We start from the raw sequence: 26,620 nt of genomic DNA, 5'->3' as shown, positions 1-26,620 counted from the left end.
CGGTTTCTTAATGTTTCGACATCATTTTGTTTTGAAAATATTTCTCCTTCAGTGCTTTATACCAATACGTGGTGTTTCAGAAAAGCTGTGCTAGATGGAATACAAAAGATTGACGTGGATCTAAAAATCGAAAAAACATTGTCTTTTGACGTAGGATTACGTCTTTCGGGAACATATTGGGGTACAAATTGAAAATCGAAAATCGAGCACATTGTGAAAATTGTCCAATTTCAAACGCTTATTGCTCAGTAATTTCATGATGCATTGATGAAATTTTTGCGTCAATCGATTTCGACACTCCATAACAATTTTTTATGTTGAAGTAAATAATATATGTCATGAAACTAACTATTGAACAATAGAAAAATCTCAACCGCTATCCTAACGGAAATACCCACTTCTGGTTGGTCGAAATTGACGACACATACGGCGGGTCCCCATCAGAGACATCAAAACCAAGCTGCCTGGGAGAAATCGGCATTGCAAATACATGAAAGTAGGGGGAACTTTTGTTCCTACCCAAATGTGTTCCTTAATAGAAACATCAAAACCAAGTTGCCCAGGGGAAATCGGCATTGAAAATATACGCAAGTCGGGGGCATTTTTATATTGCAAGTAAGGTGAGTGATACGATTAATTCTAGCAAATAAAATATACTTGAATGTTGGTTGCTTTGTGAAATTTCATATCAATGACCGATCGTGTATTGTGAAAATTTTAGCACAAGTGTAAGTGTAAAATTGTATATGATAGTAGTTGTGTTGATAATGACTTGATATATTAAACGATTTATTTCAATTTTCATAAATAATAACCAAGGTGTGTTCCCACTCGAGAACGGGTCGTTTGGTTTAAGCTGTCTGTTTTGTTGTATTCATTTTCACCCAAGGAAAGTTTGTACGGCAAGAAGAATTGAAAAAGTGAAAAAATATTTAAAAAAATGATTTCCCATGTGCTCTACATAGAGTATTAGGTGCTGTTAGTCCAATTAAAATTTGCATTTGTTTGAATAAACACTCAGAATGTAAAAGTTATAGAAGAAAATATATAGATAATTGTGTTCGGTATTGGTAATTATCTTCTATTACATTGGTGAGTTTTTTTTTTCTTCATTTCATCCATACATAACATAGGACGCATCTCGTCTAGGATCACAGAAGGCAGTTTTCATCATATCTCGTTCCACTTCGGTATCTTTTATCTGATACACACCATCCAACGACTGTTTACCATCCTTATGTCATCATCAATCGGTAAACACTGAGTGAACAAACAATATCGAACAAACAAACAAAACGGCCCTCTTCAGGGCCACCAAATCATTATCGAAAAGTTTTACAATGTAATTCTTCAAACATATTCAATATCAACGGATAGCCTAACGGAATCCTACGTCAACTATGCGGTCGTGCCTCGGACACAACCCTCCTGTGACGTTTTTTCCTCAAAGTAAGAGTTGACGGACGGCGTGACGGACGACAAACATGTTAAATAACATTATACTATGTACGTTTATGCTCCATCTGAACCTTACAGAAGGCTGCAAATTCGCAAGGTAATTGTTTTTGAAAAGTCTGATTATTTTTTTGTTTGTTAATCGAGATTTCAAAAACAACAATATTAGCTAATTTTCAATTTCAAAAGGCAAATATTGTTTGAATGTTGGGGTAAATACAGATTTACTGAGAGAAATTTCCAATTTATCTATCTTCTATATAAATAAAAATGGAAGGCCAAATGTGTTGTTAAGCGTGAAATCCAAGGAAGCAATGGTCCGATTTGAGCCGATTTGAGTGTTTGAAAATAATTTATATTATAATGACGGGTTTTGGTAGATGAACTAGAAAATTTATAATTAAAGTAAATTGTAAAGGGTCAATTAGAAGATCGATCAATAAAGCGTTCTACGATCGGACCCATGAACGTTCGCTTAGTAAGAAAACGTGAATGTTTGAAAGTATTCACAATCAAAACTCCAAATTATTTAAATTTTCACGAAAAAATGCCAAAAATTTTTTGGAAAAAAATTTCGCTGACAAAAAAGTTATTTTAAAAATTAAAATTGATTTTTATCAAAAACGTATTTTTTTAAATTCCCAAAAGTATATATATGAATAGCCCTTATAATTTCCAACAATTCGTCCATACATCGGAAGATGGGCATTTTTACAGGGAAAAAGTTTTTCGAACAACAGCTTTTTCATGTTTTCTTTGAAAGAAATACAACTAACCCTAATTTTGTTCAAAGTCAAGATAGCGATATAGTGTATTCGACAAAGTTTTAGATCTTGTTAAAATATAAACTTTTGTCGAAGACATTAACTTTCTATCTTTTATAGTTTTTGGAATATAAGTCAGTTTTGTATGAAGACTCCTGAAAAAAAATATGTTTTGCTCGTAACATTTTTGTGTGTAAATTCTCACGTATGACATGTTCTTGACATGTTTCTAAATAGAGAAAAGTTAGCAGAGCATGTAAATTGCGATAATTTATACATAAAAATGTTACGAATTGAACATTAATAGTATTTTTTCAAAGAAAAAAAATGAAAAAGTTGTTGTTCGAAAAACTTTTTCCATGTAAATGTGCCCATAATCCGATGTATGGAGAACTTGTTTGATATTTTAAGGGCTATTTATATCATTTTTTTTTCAGAATTTTAAAAGCATATGTTTTCGATAAAAATGAATTTTAATTTCCAAAAATTTTTTTTTTTCAATGAATTTTCTCTCCATAAAATTTTGTGATAATTTTTAACGAAAACCAAAATAATTTCCTACATTCCATTTTTCACCAAAACTTTGAGCTTAAACATCAACGATTTGAAAACGTTTATTCAGCTGCAAAGCAGCTTTTGTACAACACATGACGGACTACCAAAATGAGCGTTTGCTGCCAGTGTTTCAAGCTCATGTTCGACTGCTTGGAATTACATTTTTAAGTGTTCTTATTGGTTTGATTGAGGATTATCGATGCAAAAGTCGTAAGTTTGAATCTAGGAAATTTAATTTTTTTTTCGAAAATTTATCAGAATCCGAACAAGTTTGATCGAGTAGCTGTAAAAGACTTCAACAAGCGTTTGTGAATGTGCTAAAAAATTAATTCTATTTATAGAAATTTGGTAGAAGAAAATAATGCAGTCAGACAACGATCTTCTTCTTCGATATCGCAGTCTAAGTAGAGCTCATCAAACCAGAATATGGTCGAATAGACGTTTCCAGCACACCATGGAGTTGGATAAACGTTTTCGAATTGATTTTAAACTGAATTTAACGAACAATATTGGCTATAACCTAATAATTTCACCTAATTTTCTTGAATAAGGCTTGAATAGAGGATTTGATGACAATTAGTTCAGAAATTTTTAACCCTTTCACTACGGCAGTGTGCTCCGTCGGAGTGCTATCACTGAACGGATCACTGCGCCGAAAAGTATGCATATCGCGCTGGTGTGATCGAGCTGAATGGGATAGTTTTATTAAGCATAGAGCTGAATAAAACCATCCCAAAAACGTCACACTGATGGAGAGATGTTAGTTGGGGAATGCCATTACCTAGCGAGTCGACAAATGAATGACAAACCTGTGAAACAAAACTTCGCAAATGTCTGGTTATCTGGTCGTCTGACGGTCAAGTCATGTGGACCAATGTTATAACCGAGATATCACGCGAATGAAATCACGACCTCCATTCAATCCCTTAAACCGACGAGTGCTTGGTTTAAGGGATTGAATGTAGGTCGTGATTTCATTCGTGTGATTTCTCGGCTTATGTCCAATCACTACAACCTAAACGCGCATCTCTATCGCATTGGGCTCGCAGCAAACAGTCTTTGTGATTGTGGCGATGGCTACCACGACATCGAGCATGTTGTCTGGTCGTGTATCCGGTTCCATGCTGATCGCTCTCAGCTCTCTAGAGCACTGAGAGCAAAAGGCAGACAATCGGATATCCCCGTCCGAGATATCTTAGGTAGCCGTGATTCGATCTTATGCTTCATCTATACCTGTTTCTCAGAAACGCCGATGTCAACGTTTGATTATGTTTCCTTCGTTGTGTCCCTGTTTCATATCCCTCCTATCCGACCTATAAACTTTTACTTAGTCGCGGCAATACATACACACACTATTCACAGATACACGGGCCGAAGGTTGTGCAGTCCACTTATGATTCAACAAGAGCCAAAGGTTGTACCGCTCATGACCAGTCTTCCATGTTTCACAAAAAACACTGCGTCCGGAATAAACATGTCCACGCTGCTGTTCACAGTTTTGTGTTTGAGTACAAACATGATTTTTTCGTACCTATGTTAGAAAATGTGACATGTTTGTATTCGTGGTATGTTTGGACATACGATGTTTAATCCCAATGTTTCACATGATGTTCGAACATGGTGTACAGTTTCTCTTGCATTTTCACCCCAAGCACTGGCAGTGCGTAGAGTAGAAGAAGCGAATCGGACACCACACCACCACCACTCAACGCGTGGTGTGTTGGTATGTTGACATGGAAAAAATGCTTTCCTTTCATGACAATGGGTGCTTCATCAAAAATATTGGGCAAATAAAATAAACCTCTTTTTCTGTTATGAACAAAATAAACATCGATTGATATGAGAGTTTTTCACATTTGATATCATTATTTAGTGCACGCATCAATTTATATATTGAATTCATGTAATATTCGCTATTATTAGCTATTTGAACAAGTACTAAAATTGAATTATTCAGCAGTGATATGTTATGCGTGACGCTAACCACTCGACCACGGGAGCAACAATTTTGGCTGGATCTTTGAATACAAATGGCCAATACTGCTTGTTCGCGACGATCGCGACCCGAGCTATAAAACGAGCGGATAAGAGGAGAAGAAAGGATGATGCAATCGCGTGCACACATAGCATATGTAGTGCAGTGTAAGTGTAGCTTTTAGTTTTTTCCTTCATTCAGTTTGTGATAACATCGAGAAATTAATGGTGTGTTTTAGCCTCTGAAATTTCTCTGCTGGTTCTGCTGTGTGCCGCTGAAGATTGCATCTAAAACTAATTTTTGGGTATTTATTTTTTTGGTCAGCATTTGTACGATGTCGCCCGCTATGCAGTCGGCTCCCTAGACTTTAATTGCCAACATGCACGCAAAAAAAATAGAAAGCTTCTTTTTATTCAGAGAATGTTTTCTTTGAACGAAACCAAGGATTATTTAATCAGACTCGCAAAATGTGCATGAACGATCTGTAAACTTTTACTTAGTCGCGGCAATACATACACACACTCTTTACAGATACACGGGCCGAAGGTTGTGCAGTCCACTGATGATTCAACAAGAGCCAAAGGTTGTACCGCTCATGACAACTCATCACGAGCTGATGATTGCGCCGGCTAGTGATCATTCTATCCTGGATTCCTCAAGTCGAAAAAGACGCACCACGTTAGATATGGGGTGCAGACTAGGTGGTCGTTGCTGATTAACGGTCAGCTGCATCCCAATAGGAAGTATCCCATGTCGGGCACACGTACAGAGCACTGAAGACTGCAACATCCCAATTATGAGAACACTTGTAATACTAACCTCGAGCCAACCGCGAGTAATCGGTTACATATTACTAACATAGTTGTAAGCAAACGTTGTCAAAATATTGAACTCCCGGCCCCGTTAGGCTGACGCCATATGAGCCTTAATAAAATATATATATTTTGGTGCATGAACTTATAGCCTCTTAGTTCGTGCAATTTTGAAATGCGAACTAAATTTCAAGTTCGTTTCTGTGAAAAAGTATTCTACGAAGAAATGTTTTGGGATGAATAATTTCTTTCCGTGTATGAAAAGAAACGAAACGAAACGAAAGAATGAATACTACGACATCGGGTGATATGTTTGTACTTGATGTTCTTGAATTATTAACATCGTGTTTGTTTTCACATGTCTATGTTTGTGTATCATTGTTCGTGTTGGGGATAGACACTCAACACTAGCGAGAATCATGTTCGAATTCAAACAAAAAAAAAAGACGGGTGGGTAATGTCGGGGACATAACCGGAGTGACGTAGGACTATACAAAGGGGACAGCTTTTGTTAAATATATATTTTAAATATATTGTTTTATTTTCTTCTCCTACGTGAATACCTGCCTATCTACCTGAAAAATGGATTAGTTTACTGTTTACTCTTTATGAATATGTTGAGGGTTGAAAAGAACCTTTGGTGTTGTGTTTTTGTTATCACTCGATATTCCCATCTTGTTCGGTTAAACCTTCCTGTTTAGCTATTACGTTTGCCACTCTCCACAGCTTTCACAGTTGGAAAATTTCTTCCTATCCAGCTTGTGACATATTGTTCAGTAAATTACATTTAATGCGACGTGCCGGAGAAGCACTTTGCCACTCACTGAAACTAATTGTTGCCTTGATGAGCGCCGAACCGAAGCTGCTCTGTTCTTGATGCGGGTTTTCTGATTGTCGTGAGCAGCTTTGCAAGCCAACTCGAGCACTCCGACGGCCGAAACTCTATAATCGCTGTTAGGTATACTGGTGCTCCGGCACCAATCCGTTCGGCCTAGTTACCCTTGCGGAGCAATCAGTGAATGCGACCAACAGAGAACTGGAGACCTGCACGGTTCGAGTGAGACTTTGCCTTTCCCTTGACTTGCTTAACTTAACGGGCTGCTGTTCTATAAATAACCCAACAATGATCAATATCAACTGTCTCCGCTGTCCGGTTCGCTTGAACAATGGAAGAACAGAAATAATACCCTTACGCCTAAATGGCTACTACTGTGTAATTCACCATAATGTAATGGAACAGAAAACTTAACGCCCAAATGGCTACTACTAACTACTGTGTAATTTACAATTTATAGAAACATAAACATATGTACATGTACACGATAAAAACCCGGCTATGTTACAGATAAAATGCTAATGAGCCTGATAAATAAATAAATGGGATAAAAAAAAACGTACCGAAGCGCCACTCAGTGTCGCATTGGAGGCGATTTGAACCTGTAATTGAACATTTGCGATGACAGTGGTACAGTGTCGACTTTCAATGTGCGGTCATAATTTGGATCTCTATGTTTACAAAAATGTCCAACTAAATAAGTCGCATTACATGTCCGTCCAATTAGCTAAATGTCGAACTAATTGTAAATTACTATACTTTCAATCTGGAAACAATTTAAGAGTTGGTGAAAATTCAATAATCTTGAAAGTCCCCAACTATCAATAAGCTCAGAACTACTGCCAAATTCACATACTCATCAGATCCTGGCAAACAAATTATGAAAACATCAATTTGTGTTTTATTATTATTTTGGATAATGTTTTAGAACGCATTGAACTTTATTTCCTAAACTCTTTTTTGGAAGGTTTAATGGCCCTGAAAAGCGCCTTGTTTTATGGAATGGTTCCAATTTAGAAAACTTAGTACTCGTGGTTTTGAAAAAAAAACCATTTCGAACGCCCTCGATGCCGCCTTGTTCTGGATTTGCCACCAAAGCAGATTGTAAAAAGAACAAACTTTTTTCTTCTGCTACCTGCTGCCGTTTTGCGATTGCGTTTGCCACTCGCCACTCGCTGCAACTGCCTGTTGTTGTCTTGATGTGTTCTGTTCTGAATGCGGTTTTTCTTATCGTCGCGAGCAGCTTTACCAGCCAACTCGATCACTTCGGCGGCCGAAACTATATAACGGCGGCTAGGTGGACTGGTGCACTGGTACTTACGCACTCGTCCTAGCTACCCTTGCGGGGAACTCCATATCAACACGGTTCGAGCGGGATTTTGCCTTTCCCTTCACTTTTCCTCCTTTACCATGTCCAGACATGGGTGCTTGGGTTGGTTTGTTGATGTGTTGTGATGCGAACCGATGTGGTGTACGGTTTGAATGAGAATGATCGTTACGGCAGCGGAGCGGGGATTTTTAAGCTGACTGGCTGGCTCGAGAATTACGCATGTGTGAGACTGCGACCAATGTTTCGTTCTTTTTTTTTCTTTTTCCTTTCCAATCGTGCTTCATTCTATTTCGCTGCTGCTCTGGTTGCCCGTTTTGGTCGGTACGATTTGAGGAGCACAAAATGGACCAATCAAAAATGGGCACATAGTGAATTTTGAGAATGCTTGATATTTCACAATTATTCAATTATTTATCTCAAGAAAAATGAAATGTTATTCGTTATTATAGATGCGTAGATATATTTCCTATCAATTGATGCAAAAACCTTTGCGATCTATTGAGAAATGCTCGAGTTATAAGCGTTCCAAATCTTGCATTTTTTCATACTTGTTCAGTACCTAGATTTCCATTTCACCCCCTATATCTTCCGGTTAGACGTAGTCCTACGTCAACAAGGAATTTTCACATCGCGTGGACATGTGTAAGTGTTTTTCGGAAGACTGCTCATGACAACTCTACACGAGCTGATGATTGCGCCGGCTAGTGATCATTCTATCCTGGATTCCTCGAGTCGAGAAAGACGCACCACGCTAGATATGGGGTACAGACTAGGAGGGCGTTGCTGATTAACGGTCAGCCGCATCCCAATAGGAAGTATCCCGTGTCGGGCACACGTACAGAGCATTGAAGACTGCAACATCACAATTACGAAAACACTTGTAATACTAACCTCGAGCCAACCGCGAGTAATCGGTTACATATTATTAACATAGTTGTAAGGCAAACATTGTCGAAATATTGAACTCCCGGCCCCGTCAGCCTGACGCCATATGAGCCTTAATAAAAATATATATTTTGGATAAAAAAAAAATGTTATAACCTTCAGGATCTTCCCTACTTCGGGAAACAAAAAAAAAATGGTCTGAAAATTCATAATTGGCTAGAACAATTCAAAAGTTTTTCATGGATAATTAAATAAGGTACATCGGGGCAAGTTGAAATGATTTTTTCGAAGTTCAACTTGAAAGTTATCTTAAAAAATTACTAAATCACTAAATTGAAATCTGTTTGTAGCATATACAAGGTATAAAAGATGACTTTCGATAAAAAATAGGAATTCACACTGGATGTTTCGAAAAATGTCAATTTTGAAAATATTTAGTTTTCATATTCATTGTTTCAACTTGTCCGTAGAACGGGGTAAGCTGAAACGCGGAACTATCATGAGTTTATTGTACGGTTTCGTTTCTCGAACGATCTACAACTGATTTATGAAACGCTAAATTGGAGGAATTACATATAAACATTTGGAAAAAGGGTTTTGGTACACGTGAGATGTGGGGGGAGTAGTATAATACACACAAAATGGACACTACATACTAGGAATTAATATACGACACAATAACATCAAGAATACTATTTTAGACGCTTCCATGTCAGAGCCACTCGAAACGGCCCCTAATGAGGTTTACAGGATCATTCAAATATTCAAATATTACGTAATACACTCAAAAAGGAAGTAGGGGATGCCTTGTGAAAACTTGTTTAGAAATAAATCCAAATAAGTCTAAATATTTATATGCAAATGACCATTTGTTACATGTTATGTAGAGAAGAGGGAGTCTGAAATATTAAAACAAATTGCGTTACGTAATATTTGAACGACCCAAAAATTAACAAATTTGGCTTGTATTAAGTCTGTGTATTCATAAATTATGTAAAACATACTGAGGAACGAAATATTAATGATTCTTATTTTTCAATTTATCATCATTCAATTACCGACAAATAACGTCCGGTATCTGCAGCAATGTTTAAAGATAGTCGATTTTCATTGGTTTCAACTTACCCCAGGGTTCAAAAAACATGGGGTGAGTTTAAATGCTCAGAGCTATACGAGAAAAGATTGCTCAGTTCTCCTATACTTATTTATTTATTTATAGTCAACAGGTGAAATATTCACCCCAATGACAACGAATTCTACTCGCTCTAAACAACTTAATTTAAGACACTACGGAAACTAAATTTGTTTTTATAACGAGAAACATTGAAGTCGAACACATCTGAACACATCTGTGAGCGTAAATTCCAGCGGCGGGTGTTTATATGTAGACAGCTTAACAGCGAAGTGCAGTCGATGTTTCCCCGGATTAGATCACCAATGAAGCTTGCCATCGCAATGTTGCGTCTCGCCTCCAATAGTTCCAGATGTATGAGCATACAACGGCTTTCGTAACTGGGTAAATCAACGTTGTCATTCCACGGAAGATGCCTCAGAGCGAATCGAACAAACTTCCGTTGAATAGCTTCGATGCGATTCGCCTCGTTTTGGTAGTATGGACACCACACTACAGCCGAGTATTCCAGAATAGGCCGCACTAATGAGCAATACAAGGCTTTCAAACAATATACATTTTTGAATGATTTGGCGAAATGAAATATGAAACCGAGTCGAGAGGAAACTTTTGACACCACGTAAGCGACATGATCCTTGAACGTGAGCTTAGAATCGATGAGTATTCCCAGATCCTTGACAGTTAATTCACGTTTCAAGGTAGTAGCCGATAGGACATAATTATTATGAATAAATGTACGTTGTCTGCCGAATGATATTATGGAACATTTCGAAACATTGAGTACCATGTGGTTCAGTTGGCACCACTCGGCGAAAGCTTCCAATTGATCTTGCAGGAATCTAGCATCACTTGGTTTCCGTATCACTGAATACAGTTTTAGGTCATCAGAGTAAGACAACTTAAGACATTTTAGTACACTGTTGACATCGTTCATATGAGGATGTCACAGGGAAGGGAGAAGAAACATAGTCTCCAATTTTTACAGACATGCTTCGACCAGTCAGATAAGATGATAGCCAGGCAAGCAAATTGTTATGAACACCTAATTGATCGTATTTAGCCAAAGCAATATCGTGATTCATTTTATCAAACGCAGCGGAGAGATCCGTATAGATGGCATCTACTTGATGGCCTAGCTCAACTTCGCGGATGACGAACGAAGTAAACTTTACTAAATTAGTAGCCGTCGAACGCTTGGGCATGAAGCCATGTTGATCCTCTGAAATGCAGTGAGCGAAGTTTTGAGCCAGTTTTTCGAGAATAATCAGCTCGAATAGCTTGGAGGTAGCACTTAATGAAGCTATTCCTCGGTAGTTAGATACATTCGTTTTGCTACCCTTTTTGTGCATCGGGAAAACGAAAGATTCCTTCCAGCAGGCAGGGAATTCACCAGATATCAGAGAGCGATTGAAAACGCTGACTAGAGGCGTTGCTAGCGCGGGCAAGCTGCGTTTGGGGACCAAGGATGGAATGCCATGACTCCTTTGAGCTCTTCAGTTGATTCCCAGCTGAGATAATCATTTCTCTGTTGATACAAAATGGGCGACTTGAGAAGGCCGAGGAAGATACGTTGCAAGATACAGCTTCTACGTCTTGATTGCTGATTCGTTCATTACTGAAAACGCTTCTGAAGTGTGTGCGAAACAAGTCTGCAATATCAGCGAGGGTGGCAGCTTCCACTTCACCGTTGGTCATGCTTGAAGGGATCCCTGTTTCCTTCCTTTGTGTGTTTACGTATTGCCAAAACCTCTTAAGTGTGGAATTCAGATGGCGTTGCAACTGTATTTGGTGCGCTTGAAACAGTTGGTCGTTCAGTCGTTTTAATACGAAATAGCCCTGGAAAAACGCGCTTTCGTAGATTCGCTACGAAGCTCGTCGCTACTCAATCGGACCGATTGAGCCAGCGCGCAAAAATGTTTCTTTTGATTTCACGGAACAAGTAAAAGTAAACAAAGGCGCGGATTACGTTAAAGCATTCCAATATTCTGGTAATGGCTGTCATAAGGTAGGTTGAAATATAATGTTTACTATATATATTTTTATCACGTCTATCAATCATTCCTAGTAAAAGTTATGATTTCCGTTTTAACTTACCCCGAATTTTAACTTGCCCCGGTGTACCTTATTTGTTTTGTTGATCCATTATTTGTCACAAAAGTATGTTATGAAAGTTACACAAATTGTGAAACTATTTCTAAAATATCCTAGAGGCAGTTCATTGTGATCATAAAGCAGCGATTGACGCTTCCATCTTCTTTTGCTGAAACTGGATTTCAAAGTGGCTACCTTATATTGAATTATAGTTACTTCGCTTCCAATTCGTAAGCCGAATTAAGCCATTTGTCCATCAATGAATTGAATCACAGCCGCTCACCCGTAATAAGCGACAAAATTTATGAATGAAAACAGCCCATTGGCGGAGTCAAAGTACGCTACACAAGTTGGCCAAACATACCCTCTCGTACACTTTCCAGAAGCGTCAGGACACGGCGTCTGCACGCGCACCACTCTTCCGCGAACAGACATAGCATGGCAAATAAATATAAAAAGAAGAGAAAAAAAAACGAACGAACGGTCGCCTCGTGTACACGTATTTCAAACAAAGGAGCAGCAACAACGGCACCGCGGCACGACGATATTTTATGTGGGTTGGGGACAGATAAGTGACAAAACTCGTTTTCGAAATGTTAAAATTACTTGAACTGCAATGCACGGTCGGCATGTGTTACCAGGGGTGTGTAGCAAAATTTGCGCCAGTTTCAGACTGAAACACATTCTCTATTCACACGCACACGCAACAGGAATCGGGTGCGTCGCGCTTGTCACAGTTGCGTCAAAAAAGGTTCATGCGAATACACACTTGTCATCAATGGGAGTCGTAATTCAAGTTCACAATCAATTTGGCGCTGCCGCGCGCACGTCACACTCATCGATGAGGAACAAACAAAGAAATCACTGCCAAAAACACGAATTACGCCAAAAAAAAGCACATTACCGTCTGCTTCTGTTCACGCCGTCGTCTCGTCGTCCCGTCAATCGACCGATGTCGATGTGCTCTCTGTGTTTTCTTTCCGCACGTTGTTTGTTTTGGTTTTTCTCTTGCCACTGGTGAGTGTGTGTGTTCGGAGGAACCGGCATAAAGCGGCGGTGTGTTGGTAATATCAGCGCGTTGGCCGTTATGGCGGACTGTGCTGCGGAGAACGCGGAGAATGTTTCGCGTGCGAGATTTTATAGCAAATGGAAATTGAACGCGTTCAGCGTAGAAGATACATGTGTGCGCTTGCGCGGTTATTTTTATACTTTTATGGCAGATTGTCGATAAAACAGTTTTACCTGATCCCTTCTTGCTTCATATTTTGTTTCATTACCGTCGTACGGGGCTTCGTTTAACACTTCTGTACTTGCGCGCAAAATCATAACTCGTATAGTCGCGCACGGTGTTTATGTATGATTCATGAAACACATTTTTATTTTAATTTTGAATTATGTACAAATCTGCAATATAGTGTATCAATACATTTGACACTGACTGTGTATACATAGCTGGTCTTTTGTAAAAATTGTAAATAAAAATATAAAAGTGATCTGCAAATAACAGTTGTATGTAAATTTTCGTCAGTAGAAAATAAGGTTTTTATTGTTAACAAGTTTTTTTTTATATTTTTCGTTACGTGAGTATTTTACCAACACTTTTCATTAAATTTATTGAATCAGCGGTAAGTTTTTCATGTTTACTCTAGAAACATTGATGTTAAAAATACTAATCAAATCGGGTAAGATGGAACAATTTAAGAAGAACAACGAAAAGAAGAACAATTTAATTATCTTCTCCTTTGTTTCAATAGATACCCACTAATTACGTTTGCAAGAACAACAGAAAGACATGGACGAACCAGCGGATGAAAGAGGCTGTAAAATCTGTTAGGGCAGGGTGAACACCCCTGCGTTGCTGCGTTGAATTTCAAAATTACAAGAACAACACTCATACTGCACCCCAGCAATTCCAATTTTTCACCTCGACTAGGACCACTTCCGACATTTTTCAGTCAGTAACAGGAACAAGTCACAATTTCAAATCTCATCTTATAACAACTTCATTTACGCCCTTCGCCTTCGGGATTGCGACATCTCCTCGACCTAGAAAGAAGATTATATGGGAAGTCCGTGGCGGAAAGTCAGAAAATTGGCCGAAAAAACGGGCCGAAGCATTCGTTCAATAAACTAACTCAGATGGCTGGAAAAACATGGCTTAGCGGGTTTTGAAATGCATTCCGAATCTGTCATTCCGGATGCCTGAAACTATTTTAGACATGAAAAAATTAGAAAGCTTACAAGACCCCTTCTAGGTGATTTAAGTCAAGCCATTTTATTCAATCATTTTTAAGGCCTTTACGAAGACTTATTGAGTACATCAACTTGTGTTTCAAAATATAATTTTCCAGCTGGCGTCCATCTTTCCCGACTCTTTCTTAAATTTTGAAAGATGCCAGACACATCAATTTTGCAAAATTTCTGCCTCAAAACAATTTTTATTAAAAAAAGAGACTTACACTATCGACTCGTGGTGAGATAGCTATATTTTTTTTGAGAAAATCCCGAGAAAAACAACTTTTACGTCTGTCTTTACCGCCCTTCCTCTATTCATTGAAAAAAAGGATATAATTGAATGAAAAAAAAAACTCCAGGAATTTTCTTTTCTTCAACTTCATTTAGTTTTAATAGTCATTTCAGCCTCATCAAAACAAAATTATTGATTTTCGGTATGTGAGTCTATATGCGCGAGTATAAGAACTTTGAAACATGGTACTATTCCCATCACTCTAATGACTATCCCTTGTAAATTCAATAAATATTGCTGTCATTAATTTTTGGAAAACTTTATTACTTAGATACAATTGGTAGCATTGCATGAAACAAGATATTGATCTAGTTTCATGCATCTGATCTTGGTTATGGGCGGCGAGTGAACTTCGGATATGGTTTGCATGCTTTTGGAGTATGGAAAAATTCGCTTTTATATATCACTTGCGTGATTTTGTGTTCTCACTGTTTCCAAAAGCATAATTGCGTTTTGCGCTGGCAGTCAAGATCTCTGAACAACAAATATTTCCTGGCATTGAAAATGCCATTTGCAGAAAGTTTTCGTGTATTATTTTTCTATAAAGAAAAGTATAGATTGTCAAAGCTGACAAAGAATTTTCTCCATTGGTAAGAATGTGTGCAAAGTGTTTTGAACGATTCAGAAGCAATGATGATGATTTCTTTGAGGGTCGCGGTCATTTAAAGGGTAGTTTAAGGGTTGATTTGTAGGTCATCCGGAGCTCATTCAGAATATCCTAATGTGGTAAAAAACCCTTTGTAACGAAATCACAGGGCAGTCTCGTAGGAGAGCTGGATATGTTCCTTACCACTCTATAGAAGTGATAAATAGCAGATCAGTTTAAAAACGGGGTGCGACTTGATTTGAAAATTTGTGCATGTTCATTTTATTGATTTTTTTCACAGTAATCTAATATAAGGTTTTGCCAAAGCTAGTAAAGTAAAGTTCGTGCGAAGGGAAAAACAATCAAGAAGATTCAATTTATGCTAAAGCCTACTTCATTTCTGTTAGCAGTTCAGTCATTATCATTTCAACTAGATAAGATTAGTCAGATAGTCGGACGGTAAGATTTCGGGTACAATATCGAAAAAGGAACACGACAATGTGAGTGTATAAGTTTACCGAGAAAACATTAAACCAAAACAAATATATTTCAGCTTTGAAGCTGTGTAAAAGCTGCTATCAAAACGTCTTTTCGTCTGCCTGAAAACTTTTCCGGACACCCTTGAAATGGTAATCAATTTGTTAGTTTTGGAAAATCTTAACCTTCGATGTGTCAAATGATGGAATTAAGTTCTTGTTATAAAGAGGTTACTTCTCTTGGAATCCTGATCCGGAACATATCAAGGTTGCGTCAATGTGGTCATGTAGGCTTGAATTGGTCCGTTGAAACTTCTGTTTCGGAATAGTTGAGATCAGTTTTTGCACCCAACCGCTTCATGTAAGTTCGAGTCATTTGAACGAAAATAAAGCATTTTATATTAGTTGAAACAACAGACAAAGATTTTCTCAGATGAGGATGAGAAAGGATGAGAAAGCAAACAAACGGTATAGTTACTTCTGAAGCTGATTAATATAACGGTACTGTTAGAGTAACGAATTTTAGATGCAGAGTTGTTTCGAATGAAATTCAGGTTGTCTGGTTAAGAATACAAAGTTGTCTTTTGTGAAACTTTCATGTAGAATTGATTTTTCTTACTTCTTTTAATAGTAATTGCAACTGTTTGATTACTCTTAAAGTTTTGGCTGAGAGCGAACTGTATTATGTATTATGTCTATCAACATCGTTTTGATGCGTTGAAAAGATGTTTCTTCATTTTGCTTAAAGTGGAAACGAAAGTGCTGTTCATAAAAATAGGATTTTTTATGCAATTTAATAAGCGATTCGTTGGGAATGATTGACGAAAAGAATTCTCAGATGATTAATGGACATGTCATATAACTTTTTTTCCCAGTATAGTGACATGATCCCTCCAAAAATTAATGTTTCTTTCAGTTGTACGTTTGATCAATTTGCCCCCGGTTGACGGTACCTGCACAATGAATTATTATAAGATTATAAAGGTGAAACGGATTCATGAATACAAAAAGCAATAAAAAAGAATCTCTTACATATGCAATTATTTCTACATATCAGTCTCAGTATAACATTTTGCGATAATCACCGAGGGACAATCCCCCTCACGCGTGATTTATTTTTTCATCATCATAGAAACATTATTGCATACATGAAGAGTTCATCATTTCGCATCAGAAATGTCTTAAACATTGCAAATCGAGCGCAGCATCAACAATCCCACTGAAGAAGAATTGAACTCCCGTCACCGCAATCGGGAGCCCGAGAGTTTACCGACTGCTCTACCGACACACGGATCTCATCCGTGTGAATTTGAAACGGGTGTCTACCTGGATGTTTTTTCCGTTTAGACAACGAATAAAGAAAAAAATCGGAGCTTCTCGCTCTCTCACCACTGTCAGTACATGGAAAAATCATGGAATCCGGGCGCTTCCAAATCCGCGTTCAGAGTTAAGGAATTCCCAACCAAGTGTCCCACAGTTGAGGAAAGCATTAGTCTTGTTCATCATTCAATGGTGAGAGAAAAGCCCCCACATCTCTGTGTAGGTTATATGTTGATTATGTGAAAAACAAGAAGGGATGATTTTTGCACGATTTCTATGTTTCTTCCGAATGTCTTCCCGGGGACTCGTTTTCGAACGCACGACCCTCCGATTGTCAGCATCACGCGCTCTTGCCACATTGACAACATCCTACGGTGATTCATTCATTGCTTGCGGTCAGTGACTTACCTCACGCCGTGGAAACAGGAACTGCGACCTGAGGGTGGCCACGGATGGACTCGATCGGTTGATGACCATGTTGTGATAATAGTATGAGCACTTTTTCTTTTTCTTCTTTTCACACTTGTAGATCACTTTCACTGGCTGGCACGAGGAGAGATAGTTTTGATTGATCGATCGCCGCTAGGGTTTCGATCGTTTATTGCTGATTGATTGGTTATATAATTCGCAGATTTTATGAACACTTTCCTTTCACAATAAGTTATTCACTTGCTTCACTGAAATGATAGGTTCCATATAAGCGCACAAGTCTAAGAAATGCGACGCCGACTCGGCTAGAGCAATTATGGAATCTCCTTTGGCTTCCCAATTGAATTAATGGCATAGGGTTCGATTTGTATTCAGCCAGTACGTATTTGGCGTGGAAGGTGAAGACGAAAACTCTCAAAAGGAAGGGAATAAAAATGAGCTTCTACCGGAAGGAAACAGACGCTGTAGATAACAGTATGCATACGCACTTACACAGCAGGTAAAGCAACGATGGGACGACAATTTGCCCAACAGAAAAGACATTGAAAGAATGGTAAAGGAAATGTACGTTGGTAAATTGCAATGCTGGCTCGATATCGGATAAAGAATGAACCAAAGGTACTTTGAATTGCAATAACATGTCTGGTGATGTTTACAACCAAAACAACGGAAGAACTAGACTATCCTATCCAAAGTAATATAAAACATAGAGTCGTTTCATGTACATGGAAGGTCCTTCCGCAAATCTGTGCGATGCCCAATAAAAGTCCCACCAATATGTACATATGTTGTCCTAAACATTAATCACCGCAGGCGTACGGTTAACTGTGTCGACATAACGGCGGGGTAAAAGTCCGACACCGCATAAACCGTTGCTTAGCAACCGTTGGCCCTCGACTTTACTTTGCACCTTCAACGAGCTCGAGGTAAGACGTTCTTGCATTGATACAGCTACGCTGGATGATTCCCTAATAATATGATATTTAAGAAACGCACAATGGCGATCATGCCAGGAGTTGCTTAATACAGCAACATCTAAAATCTTGTAACCTGATAAATTATTATCAAGGTTTCAGTAAATTAATCATTGTAAAAGGGGAATCAGCCAGACGCTCGAAAAATAGTTTAAAAAATTAGATCGAGGTTATGTAATTTTTTTTCCTATCAACAAAAAAGTAAAAGTGTTGTAGCGGAACGAGATGTCCGCGGAAGATAGAAAGGTCAAAATGGCCTTTGTATTACAGCGGAACGGGATGTCCGCATAAATTTGACGGAATGGGATATCCGTAGAGTTGTGGCGGAACGGGATGTCCGCATTGTAATGAAAATTTAAGAGAAGTGACTTCAGCATTATGTCGAGATGTTCATAAATTGCTTGTAGTCGAGGAAACTCTGCGTTTCAGCGGAACGGGATGTCCGCAGTGATTTTTCGGAATAGAATGGCCGTAGAGTTATAGCGGAACGGGATGTCCGCAGCGGGATGGCGGAACAGGGTGTCCGCAGAGTAAAATGTCTGATCTCAATGTCATTACAAAAGAAAACGGTTAAAAATGTTACTTGAATGAGAAATTTTTCGTCGTTTTTTCGAAATAGGCGTCTGTTTCATCTGAGTAGGAACAACACGCTATATACTCAAAGTTAATGTTTCGATTGTGTTGGAATACATATGACAATTTTTCAGATAAAGGAAGTTCTTACAAAAATAGAAGCACCAGGAAAGTATGTTCGAGGCCCCGTCAGCTCCGAGCTAGCAAGTAGCGACAATGAAGGTGACCAAGACCAGCCGGAGCTCCCGGAGAATGCAACTAAAGATTACGATTCCGACGACAGCAGCGAAAGAAACGTGTGAAGCACTGAGTCAAACATGACCCCGACATGCCATTGACCGAACTTGAAAACTCTGGAGACGAAATCGACGAACCCAACGCAAATTCGGATGACACAAACAAAAACCCTGCTAAGTCTGGCGGCAGCAAAAGACGAGCGAACGTCTCCAAAGAGTGGAAAATGTCCTCGCTGATCTAACAAAGGCTTTAGGTATGTTCCAAGCGAAACCCAATGTTCATAAGGAAACCGATCAGAATTGGAGTAGCTCCGTTGCTCTAAACAGCTCATCCAATACCACTGCACTGAGTATTCGCTTGGACAACATAAAACCATTTCCAAGCGGGGTACCTGCTAACAAGATGTGGGAAGAGTGGAACCGCTATATCGAGAACTTCGAAATAGCGGCCACTCTCAGCAATGCCAATGATCCTATCCGTAAATCTCAGCTGTTATTCTTTTCAATCGGAGACTTTCACTATTTTGAAAAAGTTCACATCGACGACGAACTTTTAAACGAAAGAGATCGAGAAGCTATAACGAAAGGAAAAATACGCGAGGATAACCGCCGGGGTGCACGACAAAGTCGAGTGCAACCCGGAGATACGGTATTTATTGAACGGCACACACGCGGTAAGGGCGAATCACGATTTTTTTCAGAAAAATATTTCGTTATTGAGGAGAATAACGGCAACCTCACGCTTAATGACGAAAATGGTCATGCAATAAAACGTCACCTCTCAAACCAGGATGGTTTCAGAATGGCGAAAACCTGAAGCACCACTGGTCAAGAATCTTCTCGATAATCATCCAATGCAATCAGAATCACCCTCGCGGGAAGTTCGTGAAAGAAAAGCTCCAGCGTATTTAGAAGATTTCGTTCACTCAATAGACACCGACTAGAACTACGGAACTCCTACCAAAAATAAATAAATTTATATTTCTCTAGTTATGTCTATACTGGGAAACACAAACGCCGGATTTAATTCGTCGTACTTAGAATAGGGAGGTATTGGGTTATTGTGTCTGTTTATCCCGTCTAACGGTAATTTTCACAACACTGATGCGAGAACAGCCATTGAGGAATGAACTTCCACTTAATGATTCTTCTGTGTTGTTTATTTACCTTCTGAAATTCTTTGGTTATTCGTCGAAACGTCAATTTTTTTTTGTTATCATCCGATCATCCCTTTTTGCATGCCATTTCGCATCTATTCCATAGAGGGGAATGGACAGCAGCATTCTTCGGTATCGCTCCCAGTGCAAAAACAACATGACAAAAGTGGGTACCCGATAAAAAAAATCAGGGCGAAATACATCGAGCCGCCATATATTGAGGATCCTTTAATCGAACATAGAATTTTATTTTCAGAAATATTTTGCATCTAACATTTTGTACAAACGAAAACGATCACTTGTAGCAACATATACAAGTTTCGCTTCTGTTCTCATTTTTTTTTGTGAGTAGAGGGAAGATGTGCGATGCCCAATAAAAGTCCAACCGATATGTACATATGTTGTCCTAAACATTAATCACCGCAGGCGTACGGTTAACTGTGTCGACATAACGGCGGGGTAAAAGTCCGACACCGCATAAACCGTTGCTTAGCAACCGTTGGCCCTCGACTTTACTTTGCACCTTCAACGAGCTCGAGGTAAGACGTTCTTGCATTGATACAGCTACGCTGGATGATTCCCTAATAATATGATATTTAAGAAACGCACAAAATCCACGCTGAGAAAATATTTTCGTGTTATCTTCTATCGATAATGCAGGATGTCCTGATGTTTTTGTATACCTTAAGGGGGTAGTACACTATGAACAACATAAAAAGTCTGCGATTTGCGCGATTTTTTTCAACGAGAAAATAAATTTCTGTGATATCACAGTTTTATTAGGTATATATTACTCAACAAACAAATAAAAATTGATGTCAATTGGACTGTCCCCTGGACAGCCGCAACTGGTTTGTTCAACCCTTGCAGCCAAAACCTTGTAAACTGGTGGGAGTTCTGCAAGTTTTTCTAGTCGACCGATTTCAACCAATGATGTTTTTACGTAATCTTGGATATATTTCATCGTACGTAGGATTTTTTTTTCAAAATATATATTTTTGACAAAATGGCGACATTTTATGTAAAAAATACATTTTTACATCAAAAATCGAGACAAAAAAATTCACTAAGATATTATTTATCAAAATATCCCATAATGACATGAAATTTAGTGGAGAGTCTGGGAAAAATTATTTATGAACCGTATAAACCATTCCGGAGGTAGAACTCCCACCAGTTTTCAAACCATAGTTTCGAGAAAACGCGTTTTAAATTTTGGATCCGCGCTCCTTACGCAAAGACTTGGGTCCACTAATTCGCTTGTAACTTAGGAACGGAGCATCGGACAAACCTGGGACAAAATCTACAGTAAAGTAGACATCCCTGAGGACATTTTTAATTTTTTTTTCAATGCTTGCTCCCGGACACTGAGAAAGGAGGTGCTACTGAATATAGCGATACTGAATCTTCTTGAACTTCACTAACGTTGCCAGGGGAACTTTCCCAGTCCCAACATAGGTATTACTTGCGTTATTTTCGTTAGCAAAACTTAGTTAAGATTTCTTATTATTATTTCTTACATGCCATGAATGTAATCTGAGTGGCAAGCTCTAGAATACGCGTGACCTCAGTGCAAGTTGGAAGAAATTTCATTGACGAACATTCCCCCGACCAGATTGCGAATCGAACCCGATTCCCCGGCTTGACAATGTGTGACACTAACTACTCGGGCTCGAAAGCACTTCCCAATTGGTACTTTCGTAGGTCTAAAAGAAGGCAATCACCATTTCTATTACTCTATAGGTCAATGAACTTTGTAGTTTAAAGCCTGCATCGGAGAAAAAAAACATTTTTATTACAAATTCTTGCTCCAGTCAGTGAACAATCTTTCTTAACGTTGATGTCACCCATAGCGGCCCAAGTGCAGAATCGATTCTGAATGTCAGGCCGTTGTCAGCATTGTTTAACATTCACCCGGATACCATTCACCCGAAACACGTTTACACGTAACGTAACAAATACCCGAATGTAACTTTCGCTCGAATGCAACATTCGACGGGTTATCGAAAATGTAGTAGAGAATTTTGATTAAAAAAAAATTGAAACATAAATAACTAGAAGAATAAGTAATATTTTATAGTAGTTTTTCCTTTTTGATTTGTTTCGGTCTAAATATTCATGTTGGATTTACCAAATGTGAATATCCAAATTCATTAATTTCAGAAAATTATTCCTCCTTTGACAAATGAATTTCTCTTTTACGTGGTGTTCAACTATTTCCATTTTATTATCAGAGCTATTAACAAAAATTGTAATATGTATTTCTTCCTCAGTCTGGATTATTTAACATTCGGGTAAATATTCTATTCGGATAAATGGTATTCGAGTAACCGTTTTTCTTGTAAATGTTCTGGAATCTCACTGTGTAATACTGTTCTATTCAGATTAAACGCTAACGCAACAAATTTGAATAACTTCTACAAAAGTGAACCGATTTTTATTTAAAAATAAACGAAAATGAAGCTTATTTTAGGACATTTTCGATAACGCGTTTTAAACGGTGAAAAAAATTCTTGATGCACAACTCTAACATTACGACTTCGATGCTGTTGAAAATCTGAGTTACTTCTTCTTTAAGTTCCTCCAAATTGTGTGGCGTATTAACATAGCAGCGGTCCTTCACGTACCCCCAGAGGAAGTAATCGACGACGAGAAATGTTGAAATTCTTACCATAACAGGACAAAGTTTTTCATTAAGGCTTCGTTTGCTCGAGTAATACGATTCCACTAAAAATACACGTTCTTGTAAATTGTACATCTCGACACTAAAAACCATCCGATCAGACCGAACGAGTAGCCGAATATTATCGTCCCAAAGTGAGGAATGCAGTGTTACCATCGACGGAGCGAAAACAAATTTTATACGGAGCTATTCGATTTTTTTGCGTGAGCGTTTAATGTGAAAGACCCTCTATCTACGATTGATTGAGTTCAAACTATTGAAGTTTTAGACAAACTGTACTCTTGTCTTTTTATAATTCAATTGCTACTTGTTATTGTAAAGCCTCTCTTTCTATCCCAGAGACTGAAGATCTCTAACTAACAACACCATTTTGATGTTCATTATATAGCAATAGAAGGTGTTGTTTTATTGATCGGATGTTGAAGTGTAAGAAAATTACTCAGTCCAGTATAATGTCTGAAAAATTTGGTCGAATTTATCTTTCAAATATTTTTTTTATGTATTATCTGTCTTTCAAGATGTATGTTTAATAGATTTCGAAATATAATTTTATGCATTTTATGACGACTGTTTGAAATTTACAGCTTTCCTTTACGTGTATGGGCCACGTGATGCTAATAAATCGATAGTTTATAATCGGAAGTGAAAGTCAACCAATTATATAGAAATTTTAATTTCATTGATTTAAAAGTGAAACTGCAACAATTCTTCAAATCTTTGAAGAATATAGTGAAACATAGAAATAAATTTTCTTGAAATATTTTTTATGTTTTTAATTGTACATTCCAGTGAATGTTACGCTCTTCACACTTAATGCTACAGTCGAGTAAATGGTATTTTCGGGTGAATGTCTTTCGGGTAACTGCTTGTAGGGTTACCGAATGCTCTTAAATGCCCTCGCTGAATTTGATGCAGAATTACAGGTGTTACTCGAATGGGATTTGTGTCAGAAACAAGAAAAAATGGTATGACCACTTGAAGTGACTCAATGATATCTTCCAAAAAACCAAAAGCCATGCAAATAACTTAAAATCGAGAAAACTGGGTGCTTCATATGTTGAGGTTGAACGGAATTTTTTTGACAAAGGCGAAAAGAATGTTCTGTTAAAAAATATTACTATAATCATCGTTGCTGTGAGAATCGTCAGTTGCATACGGTGAGCCTGCTTCTAAGTAAAACAAAATGTTTATGAATGACATAAGCTCTTTCAAGATGACCGTGAAGCTAATGACGTTCCTAACTGTAAGGCCGAATTGAAAATTTGTTTTGGAAAATCGTTGAATCTCTATGAAAGAAGTTGCTGAGGTTGCTGGCCTGGTAGTTGACCAGTGCTATGCCTTTTTTCCAGGTTTAGTTCAAAAGGGGCACGATAATACAACACCATGATCATGTTCCAGTGAACATATTAACCTGATCTGTCCCTGAGATTGTTTCCGGTTCCTAAGGGTGCTCATACACTGTTTGACCGAAGCCAAATATTCGAGTCTTTTTGACAGATGAAATTTGATCAACGTATACTGTCCAAATATATTCGACACAAAACCCGACAAGCAAATATTCAATTATTGGATGCCAAAATTATTTTGGGACTTCGTCTAACCGGAGTATATGGGGGTGAAATGAAAACCTGAACACAGCACATGCAGGAAAAAAAGAAAGATTTCAAGTGCTTATAACTCGAACATTTCTTAATAGATTGGAAAGATGTTTGCATCAATTGGTAGGTATTTCTACGCATCTACCACAATGAATGAAATGTTATTTTTCATGAGATAAACAATTGAATAACTGTGAAATGTCAAGCGTTATTTAAACGCCCTAACTGACTTGTTTTGATTTGATCTGATTTATGGTTTCCCCAACACGGTCTTCAAAATCAATGTACCTGGGGGAATCCGCTTTGCAAATGCATGCATGTTGGGGGAATTTTTGTTCCCACCGAAATGTGTTCCCTAACACAGCCATCAAAACCTAGGTGCCTTACATTACATGGGGTTTGTTCAAATTTTTTACTTACACAGCAAATATGTCGAATTGAATTGTATTCGAAAATTGTTTCATTCGATCAATAATTTAATCGATACAAACAAATGATTACTAAGTCAACAGTAGTCTCACGTCAACCTTGCGGTTATATCATAGATATTTTCGGTCTGTTCTTCGAACCTGTTGGTACATGATTAGGTTAACTTAAGTATTTCAGTCGATTTTTTTTCCATGTTCGATGTTTGACATTGTTTGCCACTGTTGACAATTGAAGAGTGACAAACAAACTAGTGTTTGTAAAAATATCAAATCAAACTTTATCTGTCAAAATATATCAAATATTTGATCTCCGGGCAAACAGTGTACGGACACTTTAAGACTGCAGAAACATTTGAAAGGATAGATGTGCAACGATTGAGCAAATAAAGACGGCAGAGCTGAGGACTATATCAAAAAGAAGAAGATAAGTGCTACGTGGATTAGGAAAAATCGTTGGCCCAAGTATATTCTATCTGAGGGGGATTACTCCTAAGGCGACAATTGAAATTTTGATTATTAAATTAGTTGGCAATATTTTTTCACATAAATATAATATCACCTGACATTTGAATACACCTCGTATGATAATAATGATATCGAACATTTTGCTCCCCACATTTGTTAGATTAATGTGTATGAAAGATGTTTATGTGTAGTTTATTTCTCTCCTATGTATAACACAATTTCTGCGCAACACAAACTCTATCCGAACTGTATACGGTATATACCCAAATATGGAAATGGGAACCCCAATAGATAATATTAATGTGTCAACGCTACTCAGCTACACCCTGTCTCTATCGCGTTATGGTAATTTGGCTCGACTTGATGAACTATTGAAAGTTCAAATTTCACCCGCCGTATCGTGACAAAACAAAATTTAAAAAAAATAACAACGAGTGGAAAACCGGTTTTTCACGCCTCAGAATAAATGGCTCAGTGTAAAGTGGCACTCGGCTTGCAAAAGCTGGGATAAAGAAATTCCTTTCCCTTAGAGGCGCCGCGCGCACAACAGGACCGTTCCATCGGTCGGAACGGAAGGCCGGTATGATTGGTATCGAAATACATTAGTGCACTCGGGAAAGCGATTCCCATCAGAGACTCCATTATTGCCAATCATCATATCGAGTGAAGTGAATTGAAGCCAGTAAACGTGGGCTTGCAGCTGCTCGACACATCGACGGCACAACTTAGTTACTGTCGAGCAACACAATCTTCATAAACATTCAACAATTCACAATCAAATAACGACGATTTTCTTCGCATTTTGCTCTTTTGCTCTCGTACACATCATTACACGTCCATAAGCAGCGAATCTATTCATAATTCCGCAACAGTCCCGCTTCGCGTTCACTTGGAACTGATGCCAAAACACTCACTGCAAGTGACGTAGGAACTTCTCTGCTCCTGTCGCTAATTTATTTTAATCTCACGAACGATCACTCACTTGAAATATTCAACTTTCAGCTTAGAGGCTTGACTCGCGTAAATCATGTGGAGCTGCGTCGGAAATGATCGCCCTGAGTTTACATTACGCGCGGATATCACGCAAATTAGCTGTCGTTATAAAAGAGTTAATGTTTCGATTGAACTTTATTCGTTGATTTTAATCTATTCGTTTGAACACACAACGCACAGACTCTGGCACGCGCGGTTTGAGTTCTTTAATCGTTTCACGTTGAAGCATTGAATCTCGCTCGGGTAGCTTCCCGACGGGTGGCGCGCTTCCACTGCGGTCGACGGTCGCTGAGTGACTGAACGGACGACGGTGATCAAGATCCCTCGACGAGTTCTCTCTG

General features: G+C 38.2%; 2 protein-coding genes across 7 annotated transcripts in view; one reads left to right on the top strand and one right to left on the bottom strand.

Moving 5' to 3' along the window:
- The window catches only part of LOC129771426 (NAD(+) hydrolase sarm1), a 157,953-nt gene that overhangs the window by 92,494 nt on the left and 38,839 nt on the right, over window positions 1-26,620 (bottom strand). The window contains exons 1-2 of one of the 6 annotated variants that reach the window (XM_055775054.1): window positions 26,201-26,578; window positions 17,152-17,420 (exon numbers count right to left, since the gene is read on the bottom strand). The exons of 4 other annotated variants lie outside the window; for them this stretch is intronic. In XM_055775054.1, the coding sequence (XP_055631029.1) occupies window positions 17,152-17,220 (69 nt within the window). In that variant the 5' untranslated portion in view covers window positions 17,221-17,420; window positions 26,201-26,578. Of the gene's footprint in view, window positions 1-17,151; window positions 17,421-26,200; window positions 26,579-26,620 lie in introns of those variants that run through there. One more of the 6 variants, XM_055775053.1, reaches the window with a different exon arrangement.
- The window catches only part of LOC129771428 (tRNA-splicing endonuclease subunit Sen54), a 137,040-nt gene that overhangs the window by 105,101 nt on the left and 5,319 nt on the right, over window positions 1-26,620 (top strand). The window lies entirely within an intron of this gene.

The sequence above is a fragment of the Toxorhynchites rutilus genome, chromosome 2 (genome assembly GCF_029784135.1).
Source record: "Toxorhynchites rutilus septentrionalis strain SRP chromosome 2, ASM2978413v1, whole genome shotgun sequence".
Taxonomy (NCBI): domain Eukaryota; kingdom Metazoa; phylum Arthropoda; class Insecta; order Diptera; family Culicidae; genus Toxorhynchites; species Toxorhynchites rutilus.
This window is presented reverse-complemented; position numbering and strand designations above follow the sequence as displayed.